Source organism: Parasteatoda tepidariorum, chromosome 7, assembly GCF_043381705.1.
Source record: "Parasteatoda tepidariorum isolate YZ-2023 chromosome 7, CAS_Ptep_4.0, whole genome shotgun sequence".
Classification (NCBI taxonomy): Eukaryota; Metazoa; Arthropoda; class Arachnida; order Araneae; family Theridiidae; genus Parasteatoda; species Parasteatoda tepidariorum.
In genome coordinates, this window is record NC_092210.1 from 39296934 (window position 1) to 39313753 (window position 16820).

The 16820-nt window shown below is 27.0% G+C and overlaps 1 protein-coding gene across 5 annotated transcripts in view; it reads left to right on the top strand.

The window, feature by feature from the left end:
- The window catches only part of LOC107448524 (cilia- and flagella-associated protein 251), a 37032-nt gene extending 20533 nt beyond the window's left edge, over window positions 1-16499 (top strand). For 3 of the 5 annotated variants that reach the window (XM_043056905.2, XM_043057030.2, XM_071183305.1), the window contains 11 exons: window positions 463-681; window positions 1424-1567; window positions 3120-3202; window positions 4929-5076; window positions 5856-5947; window positions 7541-7672; window positions 10730-10841; window positions 12190-12280; window positions 13483-13617; window positions 14804-14979; window positions 16241-16499. In XM_043056905.2, the coding sequence (XP_042912839.1) occupies window positions 463-681; window positions 1424-1567; window positions 3120-3202; window positions 4929-5076; window positions 5856-5947; window positions 7541-7672; window positions 10730-10841; window positions 12190-12280; window positions 13483-13617; window positions 14804-14979; window positions 16241-16417 (1509 nt within the window). In that variant the 3' untranslated portion in view covers window positions 16418-16499. The remainder of the gene's footprint in view (window positions 1-462; window positions 682-1423; window positions 1568-3119; window positions 3203-4928; window positions 5077-5855; window positions 5948-7540; window positions 7673-10729; window positions 10842-12189; window positions 12281-13482; window positions 13618-14803; window positions 14980-16240) is intronic. The other 2 variants (XR_006227482.2, XR_011637257.1) reach the window with 2 other exon arrangements.
- Window positions 16500-16820: the final 321 nt, after the last annotated feature.

Genomic DNA, 16820 nt, shown 5'->3' on the forward strand with positions numbered 1-16820 from the left:
TGCATACTCATATTTCTCCTTGTGTCTGATGTATTTTGAAATTTAAAAAAAATTAAATATACTGTTGGGAGATCATATTAAAATGTCACATGATCTATGTAAATAGGAAAGCTTTAAAATGAATTACAAAAATAAATAAAATTAATGAAGTTCAAAAAAGAAGAAAAAGAAAATTCATAAAATTTGATAAAATTTAAAAAAAAATTTTATTGACCATTTTTATAAACTTTTTTATGTTCAGCTTGAAGGATTAAATGTCAAAATCTAAAAAAACGAGCAGCATTTTACCAATTAAAACTTATAAATCTTAAATTTGTATGTGGTGCTTCATTGAAAGAAATGTTTCAAAACTATTTTACTTGTTCTTATTTTTTTGAATATAAGTTTTCAGCTGTGTTATTTACTTCAAAGTTAATAACACAAAGTCAAAGTTAAATTATATTTACTCTGTCAAATTTTCAGGATGATGGATCTTTTGTTACTCGCTTTCAATTGCATTTACTAATACCCTCAGCCCTTGATCAAATCAAAGATGAGGGAAGCAGTTTATCTGAAGAGCCTTTATGGTGCTTTAAGGGCAAAACTCGTCAACACCGTGGTTATATTGTAGATACTCTTTTTAATGTTCCAAATGAAGGAGAAAACATATATTTCTTTACTCTAGGTGAAGATTTTTTAGTGGTAAGTGATAATTTTCTGAAAAAAAATTGTCACTAAAGCAATTAAAAGTAAAATTTTTATTGTATACTAAGAATAATTTTTAATTTCATTGTTTATTTCAAAAATCCATTAATTACAGTTTATTTTGGCTTTAAAAGAAACATCCAATTTTTGAAAATAAAAGATTTAATAGTCCGTAAGCATTGTGTGTTATTTTTTTATTATTAATTTATCTGAAATTTTTTTAGACCTATGAAGCTTGTGAAATGATTCTGCTAAAAAAAAGCGATAATAAAATTGAGTGGCTTGCTCTGCCTAAATTATAAATGAAAGTGCGAGTAGAAAAATGATTATTCTTTAACAATGTATGAGGAATAGTTTTCTTTTTTTTAAAATTATCTACTCAGCCTTGTTATTGTTGGTAATCACACACTTATATGAATAAAAAGTAGTAGCAGAGATAAATATTGCATACCTATGTCTTGCGCATGGTCACTTGTGTTTTAAGTTTGAGTTTTAGTCCAATGAATATATGCATCAAACATATTTAATTGGTTAGCATTTTATTTATAAAATTATATGCTGCTTTGCTCATAATAATTTACCCACGTTTTGTGATTGTACCCTTTTTTGGTTATTTTGATTATTAGATTATCTGCAGTTGTTGTCCAATTCTATGATTAATATAGCTCTATGAGTTTACTGTATTTATTTTTTATCATTGACTCTTCTTTTTATATTTTACTTTTTAATTTTATTGCAGGTTCAATATAACATATCTTCTTTAAGAAGTAAAGACATAGAAGTAGTTAAATTTATCAAGTTGGATAAAGCATCAGCTCCTATTTGCATGTGTTGGTACCCTTTGTATAATCTTCGTGACCTTTTGGGTGTAACTAGTTCTGATGTTAGTATTTGACATTTTTTAAAAATTTTATTACTATTAAAATGAAAAATTTGTAAACATATTGAGCTCATAAAATTATTTTAATTTATGTCACTTTAACCTCTACATTATAAAGTTGCATTGATGTGTTTTATCGTTGATTTGAAATGACTAATAAATTTAAAAATGAGTTTTAGTATACTGATTATTAAACTCTTTTTTCTTCTCCTTTTTTTTTGAAAAAAAATGGTATAATTGCGTTTTTAAAAAAAAATTCTTAATTAAATTGTTTAATTCTATACAATTAAGTATTGTCTCTGTACTTTGAAATATGCATGTGACCTCAACTATTTCAGATACTTTGACTCACTTCACATTCAAAATCTCATAAATTTGATCCATTTCAGAGAGAGTCACTTTCATGGACATCATGAAAGATCTTCATTTGTGGATGCAGAGCAACATTTAAACTCATTTAACCAATTGTAAACAGTTGCAAGCACAGAAGCAGATGTGCCATTAATTTCTTATATCTCATCTTTGATTACTTTCAGTGTTAAATTTTTAAAATAGAAGTATTTAACTACACAAAACTCAATTTTTCTCCATTTCTACTCACTCAACTATGACAATGTCACCAAATATAACTTTAAGAGCAATCTAGTGAAAAATGACAGGTTACTAAGAGAAAACCGTCATTTTTCATTCATTATCTTTCTGATATTCGAAGGATATATTTTATTTTACACCATTTTTTGTGTAATGTGAGAAATATTTATATTTAAGTATATCATATACAAATTGATTTCTAACTTGTTTTATGCATAATTATATTGAATTCAAAAAGGTTGCAGTGAAGTTAATTATATATTTGTATTAATTATGTGCAAGAAAGTAAAAATTTTTTTCAATATGTGAAAATTTGAATCTAATACAACAGATAAAAATATAAAGTTCAATGATAAAAATATAAAATAAAAAGTTCAACGTACTATTAGTTTGTTTTCATAAATAATAATGTAATCTAAATAATAATTACTGTCTTTTTAACAACAGATTCATAGATTTATATCATTTGGGGATAATATTTCTTTTGCTTCATATCCTCGAAAAAGTTTTTGAAGGCAAAAGTCTTAAAAGACGTTCCATACAGTCAATACAATCAATATGGATAAAAGAAAGAATTAATTGTTCTTCACCAGTGCTATCACTTTCTTTTACACTAATTTATCTTCTTTTGACTTACTGAGTGTTTTGGATGATATTAAGTAGGAAAACGCTTTTCTCTCCTGTAAGTAAATATTAAAATTTTTTTTTTTTACTTTTTTAGCCATAGAAGATCAAAACTTCTTTCAAACAAAGTCTAAAATTAACAAAAATTGAGGCTAATTTTTATGAAAATATTTTCAAAAGGATTAAAGGATAAAAAAAAATTAAAAGAAAAAAATGACAGCATTTGGAGAAATATTTATATTTTAGCAAATTGAAGTTGTATCACATTAAATACTTTTTATGTGATTTTTTTGTAAAGTATGCACTTTTATAATTTTTTAAATTTTTTCGTTGGTTTTAGGGAAAACTTCGTGTTTATGATATTGATACTGAGAATTTAGTACGGTTTGTTTCGTTGCCATCTTTTGGAGAGCCATATAAAAAGTGAGTGTATAGTTAAGTTAAAAACTAATATGAAAGTAGTTAGTAATTGTGACATTTTGTTGTCTATTATGGTAAAAATAAATGACTCAAATAGTATTTTATTAATTTAATTAAAATTACGCTATTAGTAATATTACATATTTTTAAGAATTTAACAGTTAGATCTTGTTAAATTTAAGCACTTTAAGAAAGGTTTTTTCATACAACAAAACTATTTTATTCCACAAAAAATAACCATTTTAGCAATTTTTATGAAGCATTTATGCTTATGTATACAAAAATAGTAACTTCTACTTAGGAACAAGAAAGCACAGCTTTTTGTTCAAAGACAGTTCATTTTCGAAGGGAAAAAAAACTATTTCACTTAAATCGCTGAATTTTTTTTAAACTTTATAATAAATAGCAAAAAGGCATTGATTTTTATAAAAGACTATCAGTAACTGTTTAGTCTGATAAGTCTATTGGTAATAATAACAACAGTACTAGAAACAATTTTGGTATGATTTTCGTTATTAAAATATTTGTTTACATACATAAACTTTCAAAAAATTATTTCAAAAATAGTTTGCACATTTTTTCTTTTTGAAATAAAGCAGTAATATTCTAAAAAGTAATATTGTAATATTACTTTTAATTGATATTGAGAGTAATATTGTAAAAATCAAAAATTTATTTACAGCAAAAAAGAAATCTTTTTATTTTCAAAATACCTTTCCTCAGATGGTCTCTAATGGTCTCATTTCTCAACCCACTTTTCAAAACAAGTTAAGAAGATTTTTTTTTTGGAAGCTGTTTCAAGGAACCCTGCACTGCAGAAATAACATCCAAATCTATATTAAACTTTCTGTCACGGACATCTGCCTTCAGCATAAGAAGTCAGATATCACATGATAAAAAATCTGGACTGTACCTGGAATGTGGCATGATTTTAACATTGTATTAAAATACACATTGCACACTGAACAGAAGTAACAATATGCAGGCAATCAAAATATGTTATGTTTTTTAACTCTAAATCATTGACTTCCAATTTTGCATTGCTACTAAAAGCTACTCTTGAAACAAGCATGAAACTAGGGAAATAAAAACGTCTATATCGTTTAGTATATTTATAAACATTTTGTTAACATTTTTAAAAAAAATCGCCTGCACTTTTATTTTTTAGTTTGCAGAGTGTTTTACATAAAAAAAATAATAACTCTTCGTTTTTATTGAATGCCCTTTGTACCTTTTGATGAGTACCTTTCAATGATACCATGCAAGTTTCCTTTTATTGCTGAAGCTGTGAATTAGCAATCACTTTCAAGAGTGTAGTGCACTTTATTATTGTTATTTTTTTTTTACAGAAATTAAACATTTTTCTCAAATTTGCAATAATAAAAATTGTGTTGATTTATCTTCTCAATTGGAAATTAAAGTTTAAATATTGAAATTATTATCAATTGAAAATTGAAATTATTATTAAAATGAAAATAATAGTAATGTAAAGGTCAATACTATTATGTGACAAAATGAAATATTTACAGTGCCTTTATTGGTTAATTTTTTCTAATTATTTTATGAACAGTTTTTAAAAAGATTTTTCATTTTAGAGTTAAATTGTTTTGCTATTTTTGTATGATTTTCAAATTTAAATAAATATAATTTTTTTTTATTGGTTTAATTCTAAAAGAAGTATTTCCCAATCAATTATTTTTTTTAAATAACAGATTTTTTGTTCATATAGGAATTTATATTTAAGCTATCTTGATGATGATATTGGCAGTGATGCAGAGTGTCTAATGTTTTATTCTGCTCATTTGATTGGTCTTACTAAATTTCCGGTTGATGGAAATCCTTATTCCAGTTTAGCCATCCCATCACATGTTAAAGGAGTAAGAATGGTTTTGAAATATTTAAATTTTTTTTAACTTGCCAGATTTGCTTTTTGGGATGACAACAAATATTTATGTGATTAAACAAGCATCTGAAACAAGTTTAAACGTTTCAAAAACTCCTGGTGATTGCTAAGAATGAGAAATTTATGAAATAAAGATAGACAGTGTTGCATAAAATTGAAATTTTACTTAAAACACAATACATAATTAATATATATTAGGGTAAAATCCTAGTGTACTTTACATGCTTAGCCTGATTTTGGAAAATGCCGTAAAAGCCAAACTATTGACGACAACGGAATGTCATTTTTACTATTGCCGCCAAGAATTGGTCTAGGCAAAAACATAGAAAATCGTAATCTGAAAATGGCAATAACAGAAACCTACCAGGAAAAAAAGTATGCCTGAAAGGCAGTAACCAACTGAACCTTGCCAAATGTACAACTACAGATTGCAAACTCGCCCTCCCAAACATTGTCAATGATGTAAATTCCACCATATATTGTATACTAGGTTTAAGCCTATATATTAAAAAACTTAAATTTTAAAAAATTGTTGTTAATTTATTTGAATTCTTTCAAAATAAATTATAATGTGCATGTAAAATCATTTTTGCCTTATTTTTAATTTCTTAAGTTATGTTAAACTCTGATTTCTCGAGTTTAAATTAGTTCTGACATTAAATTTGGTCTTTTTAGCTTGGTCTTTATTAAATTTGGTCTTATCAGAGACCAATAAATTCGCATAAAGGATTATACAAAATTTTTATATTTCAGATAAGTACAGCATTAACAAATTATGATCAAACATTTTTATTTACTGCTGGTGTCGAAGATTCTTGGATCTTTATGTATGAAATTAACTTTGGGTATGCATTTTTTTGCACTATTATCTAATATTTGATTTTAAGTATAATATACCTCAGGTACGTGTATATGTCATGGAGGTCTTAACCTAAAGGTATGACTTTATTTTAGGTTTGTATCTTATTTAATCCTTATTTAATAAAAATTTACTTTAACTTCTTATCAGAAAAAAGTATATTTGTTTATAAAACATGTTCAATTACAATACTATCTTTTAGATTTTAGACACTTTTTTATTGGTATGAATTTTTGCTGAAATTAGGAAAGTTTTGAAACATCTACTACTTAAATGAAAATGTAAATTTAAATATGAGCAATATTCATCAGTTTATATGTAGTTACTTCTTAGCTCACTAAATTTAATCTAGATATATATTTGCTATCCAAATAAATATTTAATCTCTTTTATAGTTGTTTCCAAGTCCACACTTAATGCTTTACAATTTTGAACTTTTTTTTAATAGGTTATTAATTTTTAAATGAAGTGTTTCACATAATATACACCTTTAGAAATTTATCTTCTCAGATCATTAGTACCAGGATTCCTTAGTGATGTTTGATCTTTTCTCCAAATCAGATTTAGTTTATAACACCGCTTGATTTTGGTACTTTTAATGTCACATTTAACATTTCTCTTTGAAGGCTCTTTGAAGTTTTCTATTCAATATCTAAAATAATGTATAAAATTGTATTTGTTTGTCTCTTAATTCCAGAAATTGCTTGTTATTGCACAGTTATCAGACTTTAAAAGACTCTGGATTGTTTTTATATTTATAAAAAAAAATTTGACTTTGTGGACAATTTTTGAATTTAGGTATAAGTATACTAGAAATGTTTTCATGTAATTCCCATATGGGTATAAAAGTTGTAAATCTATTTGAAATTGGGCTCAACAATATATGAAGTGAGGAAGAAAATAATACATAACTTTCATGAAAATTACACTTAAATTACAATAATTTTCAAATCGATTTTAAAAGTATTTGCATGCACATTCCTCAAGCAATAACTACTGTTGAAAACCATTTTTATTTGATTTATTTAGATTAATTTAAAGTTTAACATTTTGTTATTCTAAAAATATTTAGTTGGTTTTAAATTTCTTTTATTCTAGTTTTTTTATATTTATAACTTATTAAATTTTTTTTATTTTATAAAATGGCATGTTGTGTAAATATTTTGTGATTAATAAAGGAACAGCTACTTGTGATGTGATGAGTTTTCAAAAAAAGTAAAACATAGTGTAAATTTGTATTTAAGACATGTCACTGATTTGATGGATGGACATATGCCTATTTTATATTGTTAGTCTTAGATTACTATTTTTAATCAATTAAATTAAGACAACTTTAAGTTAATTGAATTTTCTTTTACCAACCACTGACATCGTTTGTTCTTGTAACTATCTATAGGTTTTAAACTTGATTTTTTTTACTAATGTTCACCAATAATTTAAAACTGATATTAACTGATTTGCTTTTGACTTTTATCTCAATTTTTATTATTTTTTAATTTTGCTCAAATTTAAACTTTTTAATTGCTCTTTTTGAAACAAATGTTTTAAATTATTTTAATTACTTGACTATTAATATTAGAGCTGTGCTTCAGTCTCAGAAGTCAGGTGGTCAGGGAATCGATGCCTTTCTTAGTGTATTACCATCCATTGAAAATCAACAGGATGTTAAGCAAAAACTTATATATGGTATATATGCACTTGAGTTGGAAACGTAAGTAAATTTTTTTTCTCCAGTTCTAGAATACTTAATCACTTTTTTATAGATAATTTTTAAATATATCATATATTGCTATTAATTTCAAACCAAATTCATTGCTAAATTCAAGTCGAGATGAATAATTTTTACAAGATGTATTTTTTTGTATCTATCTGTGAACACTAGGAGACTCACTAATCAAGGCAGAGAGAGACGATTGTATCATGGTTGGTTCTAACGCCACTTGCCACTCGGGCAAGCCTGCTTGGTGAAACCGAGCAAATTTAAAGCAGAGTGCGCGTTTCTTGTTTTTCAGTGGCGCCATCTATGGCCAAGAATTCGACTTCTGCCACACTATACGTCGCACCCGTTTATAGGGCCAACCCATTCATACATCCATTAATTCATCCACAGATCGTAAGTTTGACCTGAATCAGAGAACAATCGATCTCCAACCCAGTAACCCCAGAGGTATTGATTTGTTATGGGAGCATGGAGGAGTTTTGCGACTCGACAGATTTAACGTACATCAGTCACTTTACTACACGGTGATTCTTCGGCCGGTGGGGTTCAAACTCTCGGACATGGGCCCAGCTCCCTGCCGCCCAGGCTATCTTGGCCTTGATTGTGTCATAGGTCTTAAAACTAGGAACAGGACATGTGATTTTACCTCTAATTTGTTGAATTCTTTAAATCTTGACTGTTGATTCGTGGAATTCCAAGAATCAAATAATGTAATAATACACATATACCACAAAATATTACGATAAAATTTATATGTAGTTCTGCAAATTTAAAATTTAAAGTTTGAAACTTTCTCAAAATTTCATTGTCATGAAGTTTATTCCTTCCCTTACCATTATCCTTTTTTTTTCTACTGAGTCTTAATGATCCTCTTTTTTTTCTTTCTATGCACGCTAAAGTAAGTTTTTTTTTACTCCGATTAGTAAGCAAACAATTGTCAAAATGATCCAAAAACAAATGTATAAAACTGATAGTATAAGAAATTATTCCAATATTGTATACTTTTGAAAAGTTGCTGGCCTTCAAAGTGGTTATTTTTGTAATATTTTTTGGCTTGTATTTTAAAATATATATCATTATAAGGTTAGTTTGGTTTGATCAAAGCTAGACGGTATGAGGTCATCTATGAGATAGGCTTATAAATTTTTCGTCATTTGGCTGCAATAAAATAGAATCGAGTTAATAAAATTCCAATATTTTAGCATGATATTACAACTTCAAAATTTCAGATTGCACATTTAAGATTGCACTTTTAACATGCTTAACTCGCACGGTTATCCTAGTAACTCTAGATGGTGATCTAATGGCTTTTTCGATTATCGTGTTTGATTTTTTCATGGTTGTGTACCGATACAATATACCGATTTTCATAATAGTTTAGTCCGAATTCTTTACTGTATAGTGGATGCAGTTTTTTTGTAGAACTGAAGTATAATTTTTGGCCGTGTGAGATACATTCTAATCTTGTTATGAAGAAGGGATATTTATCCCAGAAAAATAAATTAAGTTGTTACGGAAACATTGATTTATTATGTAAATTTTATTATAATGAAAATGGCCACATTCCAAAATTCTAAAATAAAGAAAGTTCCTTAAAGGGATTAAGAGAATCATTCTTGTTCTCTCATCAAGAAAAAAAAACGTTAATTAGCGCTTGGACTGAGAGTCTAAGCCCCCACTCCTTACGCCAAGAATTAAAAAACTAAAGTGAGTTGTTCCCAACGGACAGTTAGGAACATGGGAAGAGATCCATGGTTGGCAATTTATCAAAAGATAATATAGCCAAAAATAAAGCCAACTTTATTAAAAATCTATTTATCTGTTTAAATTTGAAAATAATTAATTAAAAGCTAATCACCGTAAAGACTGGGAGAATTAGTATAAAATTTTTACAACAAAAACATTTTTGTGGTAGAAATAAAGGGTTATAAATAGATTTCGTTTTTGATTTAGTCACGACAGTGAATTAGTGAGTTTTAGATTTCAATTGAAATTATAAGTTAGTCGTTACATTGATTGTTAAGAAAGGAATAAAATATTTATATGAGCTTTTTATAAAATATAATAAAAATTAAGTAATTGGTTTAATTTAATTAAAATTCGATTAAGAATGATAAAAACAATTAATTAATGAAATTAGAGAAATTTTAAAAGCTAGGAAATATGTCATTCCTATCATGGCATCACATCGATATTTTTAATGCAATATTATTGTTAAGTGGGAAATTCGAATTGCGCATTTAAGAACCACTTTTTTATACACTGGATTACAGCATAAATTTTCGATTGTCATTGTGTTATATTCAAATGTAATATTGATTTACGATTTCTCAGGAAGTATAAAAATTTTGAGTGTTTGAATAGATGACTTATACACTGAAATATACGGTATTTAGAAGGATGTCAAACTTTTAAGTTCTGTTTGTTAAAGTTTTTCCTTGTGAAAAAAGCATTTCAATTAAAAATAATTAAAAATAATTTCAATAAGTTAATTTTTTCGATTTGTATCCTCAAGGAGCTTTCGATTTGTTTCCTTGTTATCATTTTCAAGGCGCAAAACAAAATTTAATTTAAAATACCAGCTTGGGCAGAAATAGATAAATTGTTTTATTATATATATATATATATGTGTGTGTGTGTTACGGTGAAACACCAAAATCTGGAGATGTCGACATTCACCGGTGAATGTCAACCGGGCTGTGGCACTTAACCTTAAAAAAACATCAGTGTAGGTTTAAAATATCGAATAAATGTACTTATATCATTGAATAAATTCATATCAAATCGAATGTAATAAGTATTTTGGACATTCACCGAAGCATATCTGTGATTGTCGACATATACCGGTGAGGGTCCGAATGCACAAGAATGTAATGAAATATTGGATCTTTCACTGACGTATTTGGTGTTTGTCGACATTCACCGCTGAAGGTCAACAACCACCGATTTCGGTCTTTCGCCGTGATATATATATATATATTACATAAATGTAATGTTTTGCTTTTTTATAATTATAATATTGTTTGCATCCTATTTATGCAATTTTAGGAAATTGCTAAATTTCGGTGCAGATCAAGATCCTGTTTTGAAAGGAGAGATACCAATTAATTGCTTAGAGTACATTATGGCAGTTATGGGGTATTTTATGACTCCAAAAGATGTAAGTAAAATTATCTTTAATTTTTTTAGTCTAAAGAAATTATTTTACTTTCACAAAATATTACGCGAAGCTTTAAGAGACTTGTAGGAAAAGATTTGAATCATTATACTATAGGAATTTTTGATATGAAACTAAAACATTTTATGAGCATTTTTTAAATGCAATGAAAATTTCTTCTAAGTTTTCTATGCTTAGGTAATTAATAACTTATACTATAATTGTGTAATTGTTTAAAGGCAAGTCAGCCAATTTTCTGTCATTGTGTAATTGTTTAAAAGAGAACTCAGCTAATTTTTCATCATTGTGTAATTGTTTAAAATGCTAAATCAGATTAAAAGTTTTGCATAACCAATTGAATAGTTCCTGAAAAATCAAATTTGATTTTTTCAGGAATTATTCAACTGATTGCTCGAATTTTGTATTTTGTCATGTAAAATTATTCACTTTAAAATTATGTAAAAATTTTAGACCTTATAATTAAAAGTTTTTTTGACAATTATTAAATAAAATAATAAAAACTAATAAATATTTACTAAAATTTCTTCTTAGCATCAAATTATCTTTGGATAAAGGAATTTAATAATTGTGGGTAAAACATTTTCAATTTGCTGAAAAAGTTCTCGAGATATGGCAAAATAAGCAAAAAAAAATTAATATTAAGGGGTCCAAACTTTGGATTGTTCTCCTGATCAAACTATGGGGACATATTTCACTGAATGCGCCTACCCCTTATATTTTTAGGGTCAGAAATTTGAATCTGTCGAAAAAAAGGCATGTATATTCATTGAAAGTCTGTTTTTCTATCTGATTTCGTAACTTAAAATATCGTCTGCACTAATTAAGATATTTGAGGTCACCTTCTTTAACCATTGAGCCCTAGAAGATGAAGATCTTATCATTAGAGCCAAAGTTATTCAGCATGATCCATTTTTTTAAAAATTTTGTACAATGTACACCTGACTGCTTGATTTCCTTTTCATTAATCTCTTCCTTACTTTCTAAATGTAACATTCCCATGCATGAATTGAAGTATATCTTACTTCTCTTCTGTATTTTTTTATAAAAAATTGTATGATATTCATTTTCTTATGTATTGAAATCTAGATCAAGTCATCAATAAGATTTTGTACTGAGTTATCTTTTAAAGTGTGTATCGTCCGAAGATAAAAAAAAAACGAAATTAATTGCGTTTGTTTTTCTTTTTAAAATAAAATTGTGAAAAAGAAGGATTGAAAACTTCTTTCTATTTAATATTTTTATAGTATCAATAAAAAAAAAATTTCAACTTTTTTTAAAGTAAAATTTAACTTTTTAACTAAATTCTGCTGACATTATGTTCATGTTTTAGTTACAGCTGATGTTAAATGATCTTGAGTTTGAAAACTCACATTTGCATGAAGGAAAGAAAACTACTTTAAATTGCCTTGATATTGTCAAACGTATGTTTTACGATTTGAAATTATGAATTACTTCTTTTATTCTATTTTATCATAAGTATCATGTGATTCATAATCTGGATATGCAGCTTTTGATGCTTCAACGCCATAGCTTTGCAGTTTTGAACCCAATCCAGATAACAGGGAATTTCTAGATAACAGGGAATTTTTTTTTTATAAATAGAAGCTAACCTGCTTTTGTGTTGCACTTGCATAAAGAAGAAAAAAGGAAAAGAAAAAGGTAGGAGGGAAACACCAATCCTTCTCTTTATTTATCCCATCTATGCTTTGTCTCTACTGGAAAAGGAAATTTTAATTAAAAAAAATTAATATTAGTACTTGATTTAACTTACAACTTTCTGAAGATATTTTTTATTGATTTCAATTTAGATATTGGGTATCCCAAAAATGACCAATGATTTTAAAAAAAGCAATTAAAGGATAACAGAAGAAAACAGAAATGTATCGTTAGCTATATTCTGTTAAAGAAACCTTTTGATTTATATCCCACCAAGTTTCAAAATTAGTTACAAATTTTATCAAAATTGTTGAGAAATTTTTTAAAACTGTTTTCAAATGAACTGTCATTTTCCGCAACAACCTAGTACAGTAAGAGGACAGAATAAATAGATACAATTGGCATGATCTGATGTTTTTGCATTTTTCCAGTTATGGTGCTGTTTGTTCATGAACTTTGTAATTGTAACTACTTATGAAATTTATTGACAACAAATTAATTGGTTTTCTTTGCAGAATGTAAAAAAAAAAAAAATAGCATTTCTGTCTCTTTCCATTTTTTTAGTTGATCCCGTATATGTATAATTTTTTTTCTTTGAAGTACAAATATAAATTACATAAATACCTATCTATACAACAACTAAAAGTGAGAGTTGTGACAGAAAAATGTAACAATGTAAACATAATTTGTTAAGGATTTTAGTTTCATCTCTTTTGCCACCTTAGAAGCTCTTATGTGTGATCTGCAATTAAATCAATCTTGTGTTTTTTAATTGGCTGTCTTATATTAATTTCTTCATAAACTTTAAGTGATAAGTTGTGTCAAAAAAGTGTAACTTAGAAAATCTGGGAAGAATTTTAGTTTCACTGCTTATGTCACCCTTGACATAAGCTTCTATATATGATTTTTGACTGTGTATTTTTTCCTTTTTCATCAATTATTAAAATAAAGTTAATTTCTCCTGCAGTGTATCTAAATTATAGACCTGAGGAGCCACTTAACCGAGAAAAGATTAAACAGTCTTTTAAAGAAGTTTTATCTGCTGAAGAAAATCCTGAAAAACTTGCCAGATCTAGTTTTCTTCGTATTTTGGAATTTCGAGGTGAGCTGTTTGATGTAAACTTCTTACATCTTGTTAAATTGTTTTATGTATTTTTTGCTTAGACCTGAGGTATTAAAATTCAGCTACAAAATAAATTTTGTAAATGAAATTTAGTTAATTCTGTAACCAAAATTTACATTAATGAATGCAATATTTTTTTTAATATAAATTTATGGTATTAAATGCATCCATTTCAGTACAACAAAAAGTATCATTAGACACAAAATTAAGAGAAATACTGAATCAATCGAGTTGCAATTACAAATGTTAAGTAGTAAGGAAAAGCTGAATATTGAAACAGTTGGGCCTAGTTGAAGTGTGAGGTAAAAACGTAAAATGTCGGGTACAAAACAAAAATGCTACAAACTGCATTTTGCACACTTCTTATGTTGAGATACTAAAATAAATTTTGAAATTATAGAGCTATTTACTATACTGTGTTTGAAGCAAAATTCTATCTCCCCACGCATGCAGACTCCCTAAACTGCTTTTCTTTGCAACTTCAGCTCATTTTTGCTCACTCATTAAACACTATTTTGTTTTAGTCTTGCTTTGTATGATATGTGGTAGTCTATTTAAAAGTTCTAAAAACAGGGGGTGTTAAATTTACAATTTTATTGTTTTGAATCACAACAGTTTTAGGTTCTTTATTCTTCCATGAACTCGTAAAAGACATGAAAACCAAAGAAAAGGGTAAGAAAGATGTCAAAAAAATAAAGTTTTTTAAAATAGAGGTTGTATTCCAAAAATATAAAAGTGGCTATCCAGGAAAAATATCTAAAATACAACATTGTAAATTTGGGAGTTTGCGACAAAGCAGTGACATGACTCCAGTGACTCTTAGACCTACATAAAACTTTTTTTGGCAGTCATTTTGCAATAGTCAGAAACAATCTGTTTTTCTATATTTCCATTTAAAGACATTCTATTCAAATTACTAAGTATGAGTATAACTAAAATATGCTCTAATTTATTATATAATCTGAGTAATGACATCAAAACTATAATACAGCTTTCTTATATGGCCAGTAAGCTTGAAAGTTTTCATTTCTCGTCCATTTATAGCTTAGTTTGTATTAGCTCTTTGATGCTAATTTGATAAAAGAACTTTAATTTGTTTTGAGTCACATTATATATGTGTTTTATTTAATATTTCTTTGTTTTTATTCTCTAATGTTTATAATAGGTGATCAGCTGCCACGCAAGGAACTTCTTACCATTCTTAAATGTTTAAAAGGTACTGGGGATATTGATACTCTACCAATGCAATTGGATGAAGGAAATATACAGGATAAAAACTTGTTAGATCCTGAGAATAAGATTTTAAATGATCAAGAAGAGTTAGAACGTTTAATACCTGATGTAAGCTTTTTGTTTATAACTGAGACATTAAGTGGGAAGTAAGAAGTAGAGAAATAAACTAAAATGCTACAAACTAAGTTTTACATGTTTGCATGCTACTTTATCCAAAACAAATAATTATAACAGTGCACAATAAAAAACAAAACAGACCACCCTGAATAAATTTTGATCTAATGATTGGATCCTCTCGTTCTAGATCTCAATCTTAATGGTTTGAAGGGGTTCCTCAAATATTCTAATTTATAAATGCCAACTCTATTTTAAGTAGGAAATCTGGCACAAAAACTTTTCAATTCAGTTTAAAAGTTCTCGAGATGTAGCAAAATATGCAAAAAGTAAAATTAACATTATGAGGTCCTAACTTTGGAGCGCTTTCCTGACCAATCTTTTGGGACCTTATTTCCCAGAATGTAGCTACCCTTTATATTTTGGGGGACAGAAATCCGAATCCGTCGGAAAAAAGTATGTTTATTCAGAGAAAGTAAGTTTTTGTGTCCGATTTCGTAACTTAATATTGTCTGCACTTCTTAATTAGCATATTTGAGGTCACCCCCTGGAGTCATTAAAATTGAGTCCTAGAACGTCAAGATCAGATGATTAGATCAAAAGTTATTCATGGTGGTCGAATGTTTTTTTGTGCACTGTACCTAGCTTTAAATATGAAATAAAATGCTATAACTTTTTTCCAATTTTATTGTAGTTACTGCTTTTTATTTAATTATGAATTTGAGTTTAGTTTAGTATTGCTCTAATATTTTTTGTATATTTTTTTCTTGTTTAAAATTGTATAGCCATAGTTTGTTTTTAAAACTTAAACTATTTGAACAGTTTTTTTTTTTAATTTTATTTTATTTCGTCTTGTTAATATCTGTTATTGAAATAACAACAATGCATCCAATTTGTGTTTCTAAATTAATATAAAAAATTAAAATAGAGTTTTTTCCTTATTCTTAAAAAAGAAATATTATTAAAATACACCATTCTTTTTTTTTAGAAATAAAACAGGCTGAACAGCATGATATTTATTTGATTATGTATCTGGGAAATGTAAGAATAATCTTCTCACACAAAAGGCAGATTTTACCATGTATTAAGAAGCTTACTTTGATTCAAACAAAATTGTATTTGATTTGAATACAAATTAAATTTTTTAATTTAATTTAAATAGTATATCATCTTATTGTGAGGGCCAAAATATACTGTCAGAAAACAACTATGGTTGATGTATTATTATAATTACTATTGATTGTTTTTTTTCCAGACCATCACTGAAAAAGTATTCTTGCAAGATGTACTTTGTTTAGATGAGCCAAAAGAAGACTTGTCAAAATATATTTTGAAAAAAGGTGATTATAAATTAACACAAGGCAAACCCAAAATTGAAGATTTTATTATTGCTGCTCAAGAACTGAATTTGTTTAATGAAACAAACAAATGACTTACAACTTAGTTTGCTACTTTCTCTTTATTATTTTCTGTTACTTTACAAAATTGGTTATAAAGATATTTGACATTAAAAAGCTGTTTATTTTTTATGTTTGTGCTACATTGGATACTTTAAATATTTTAGAAATATTCTTTAGATGCTGCAGTTTTACAAAGATTATTAATGCCAATGATAAAAGAATGATGCAGTTTTAAATATTGTTATTAGCATTTTGCATACCAATACAAAATCTAATATTAATTACTGCATGTAAGTAAAATTCAATAAAACTAAAAAAAATAGAAATAAAATATTGTTAACTTTTGAGAACAAACTATTCTTGGAGGGGACATTTAATACTAATAATTATTTAGGCTTGTGAAATGAAAAGAAAATTAGTTCTGATATTTTTATA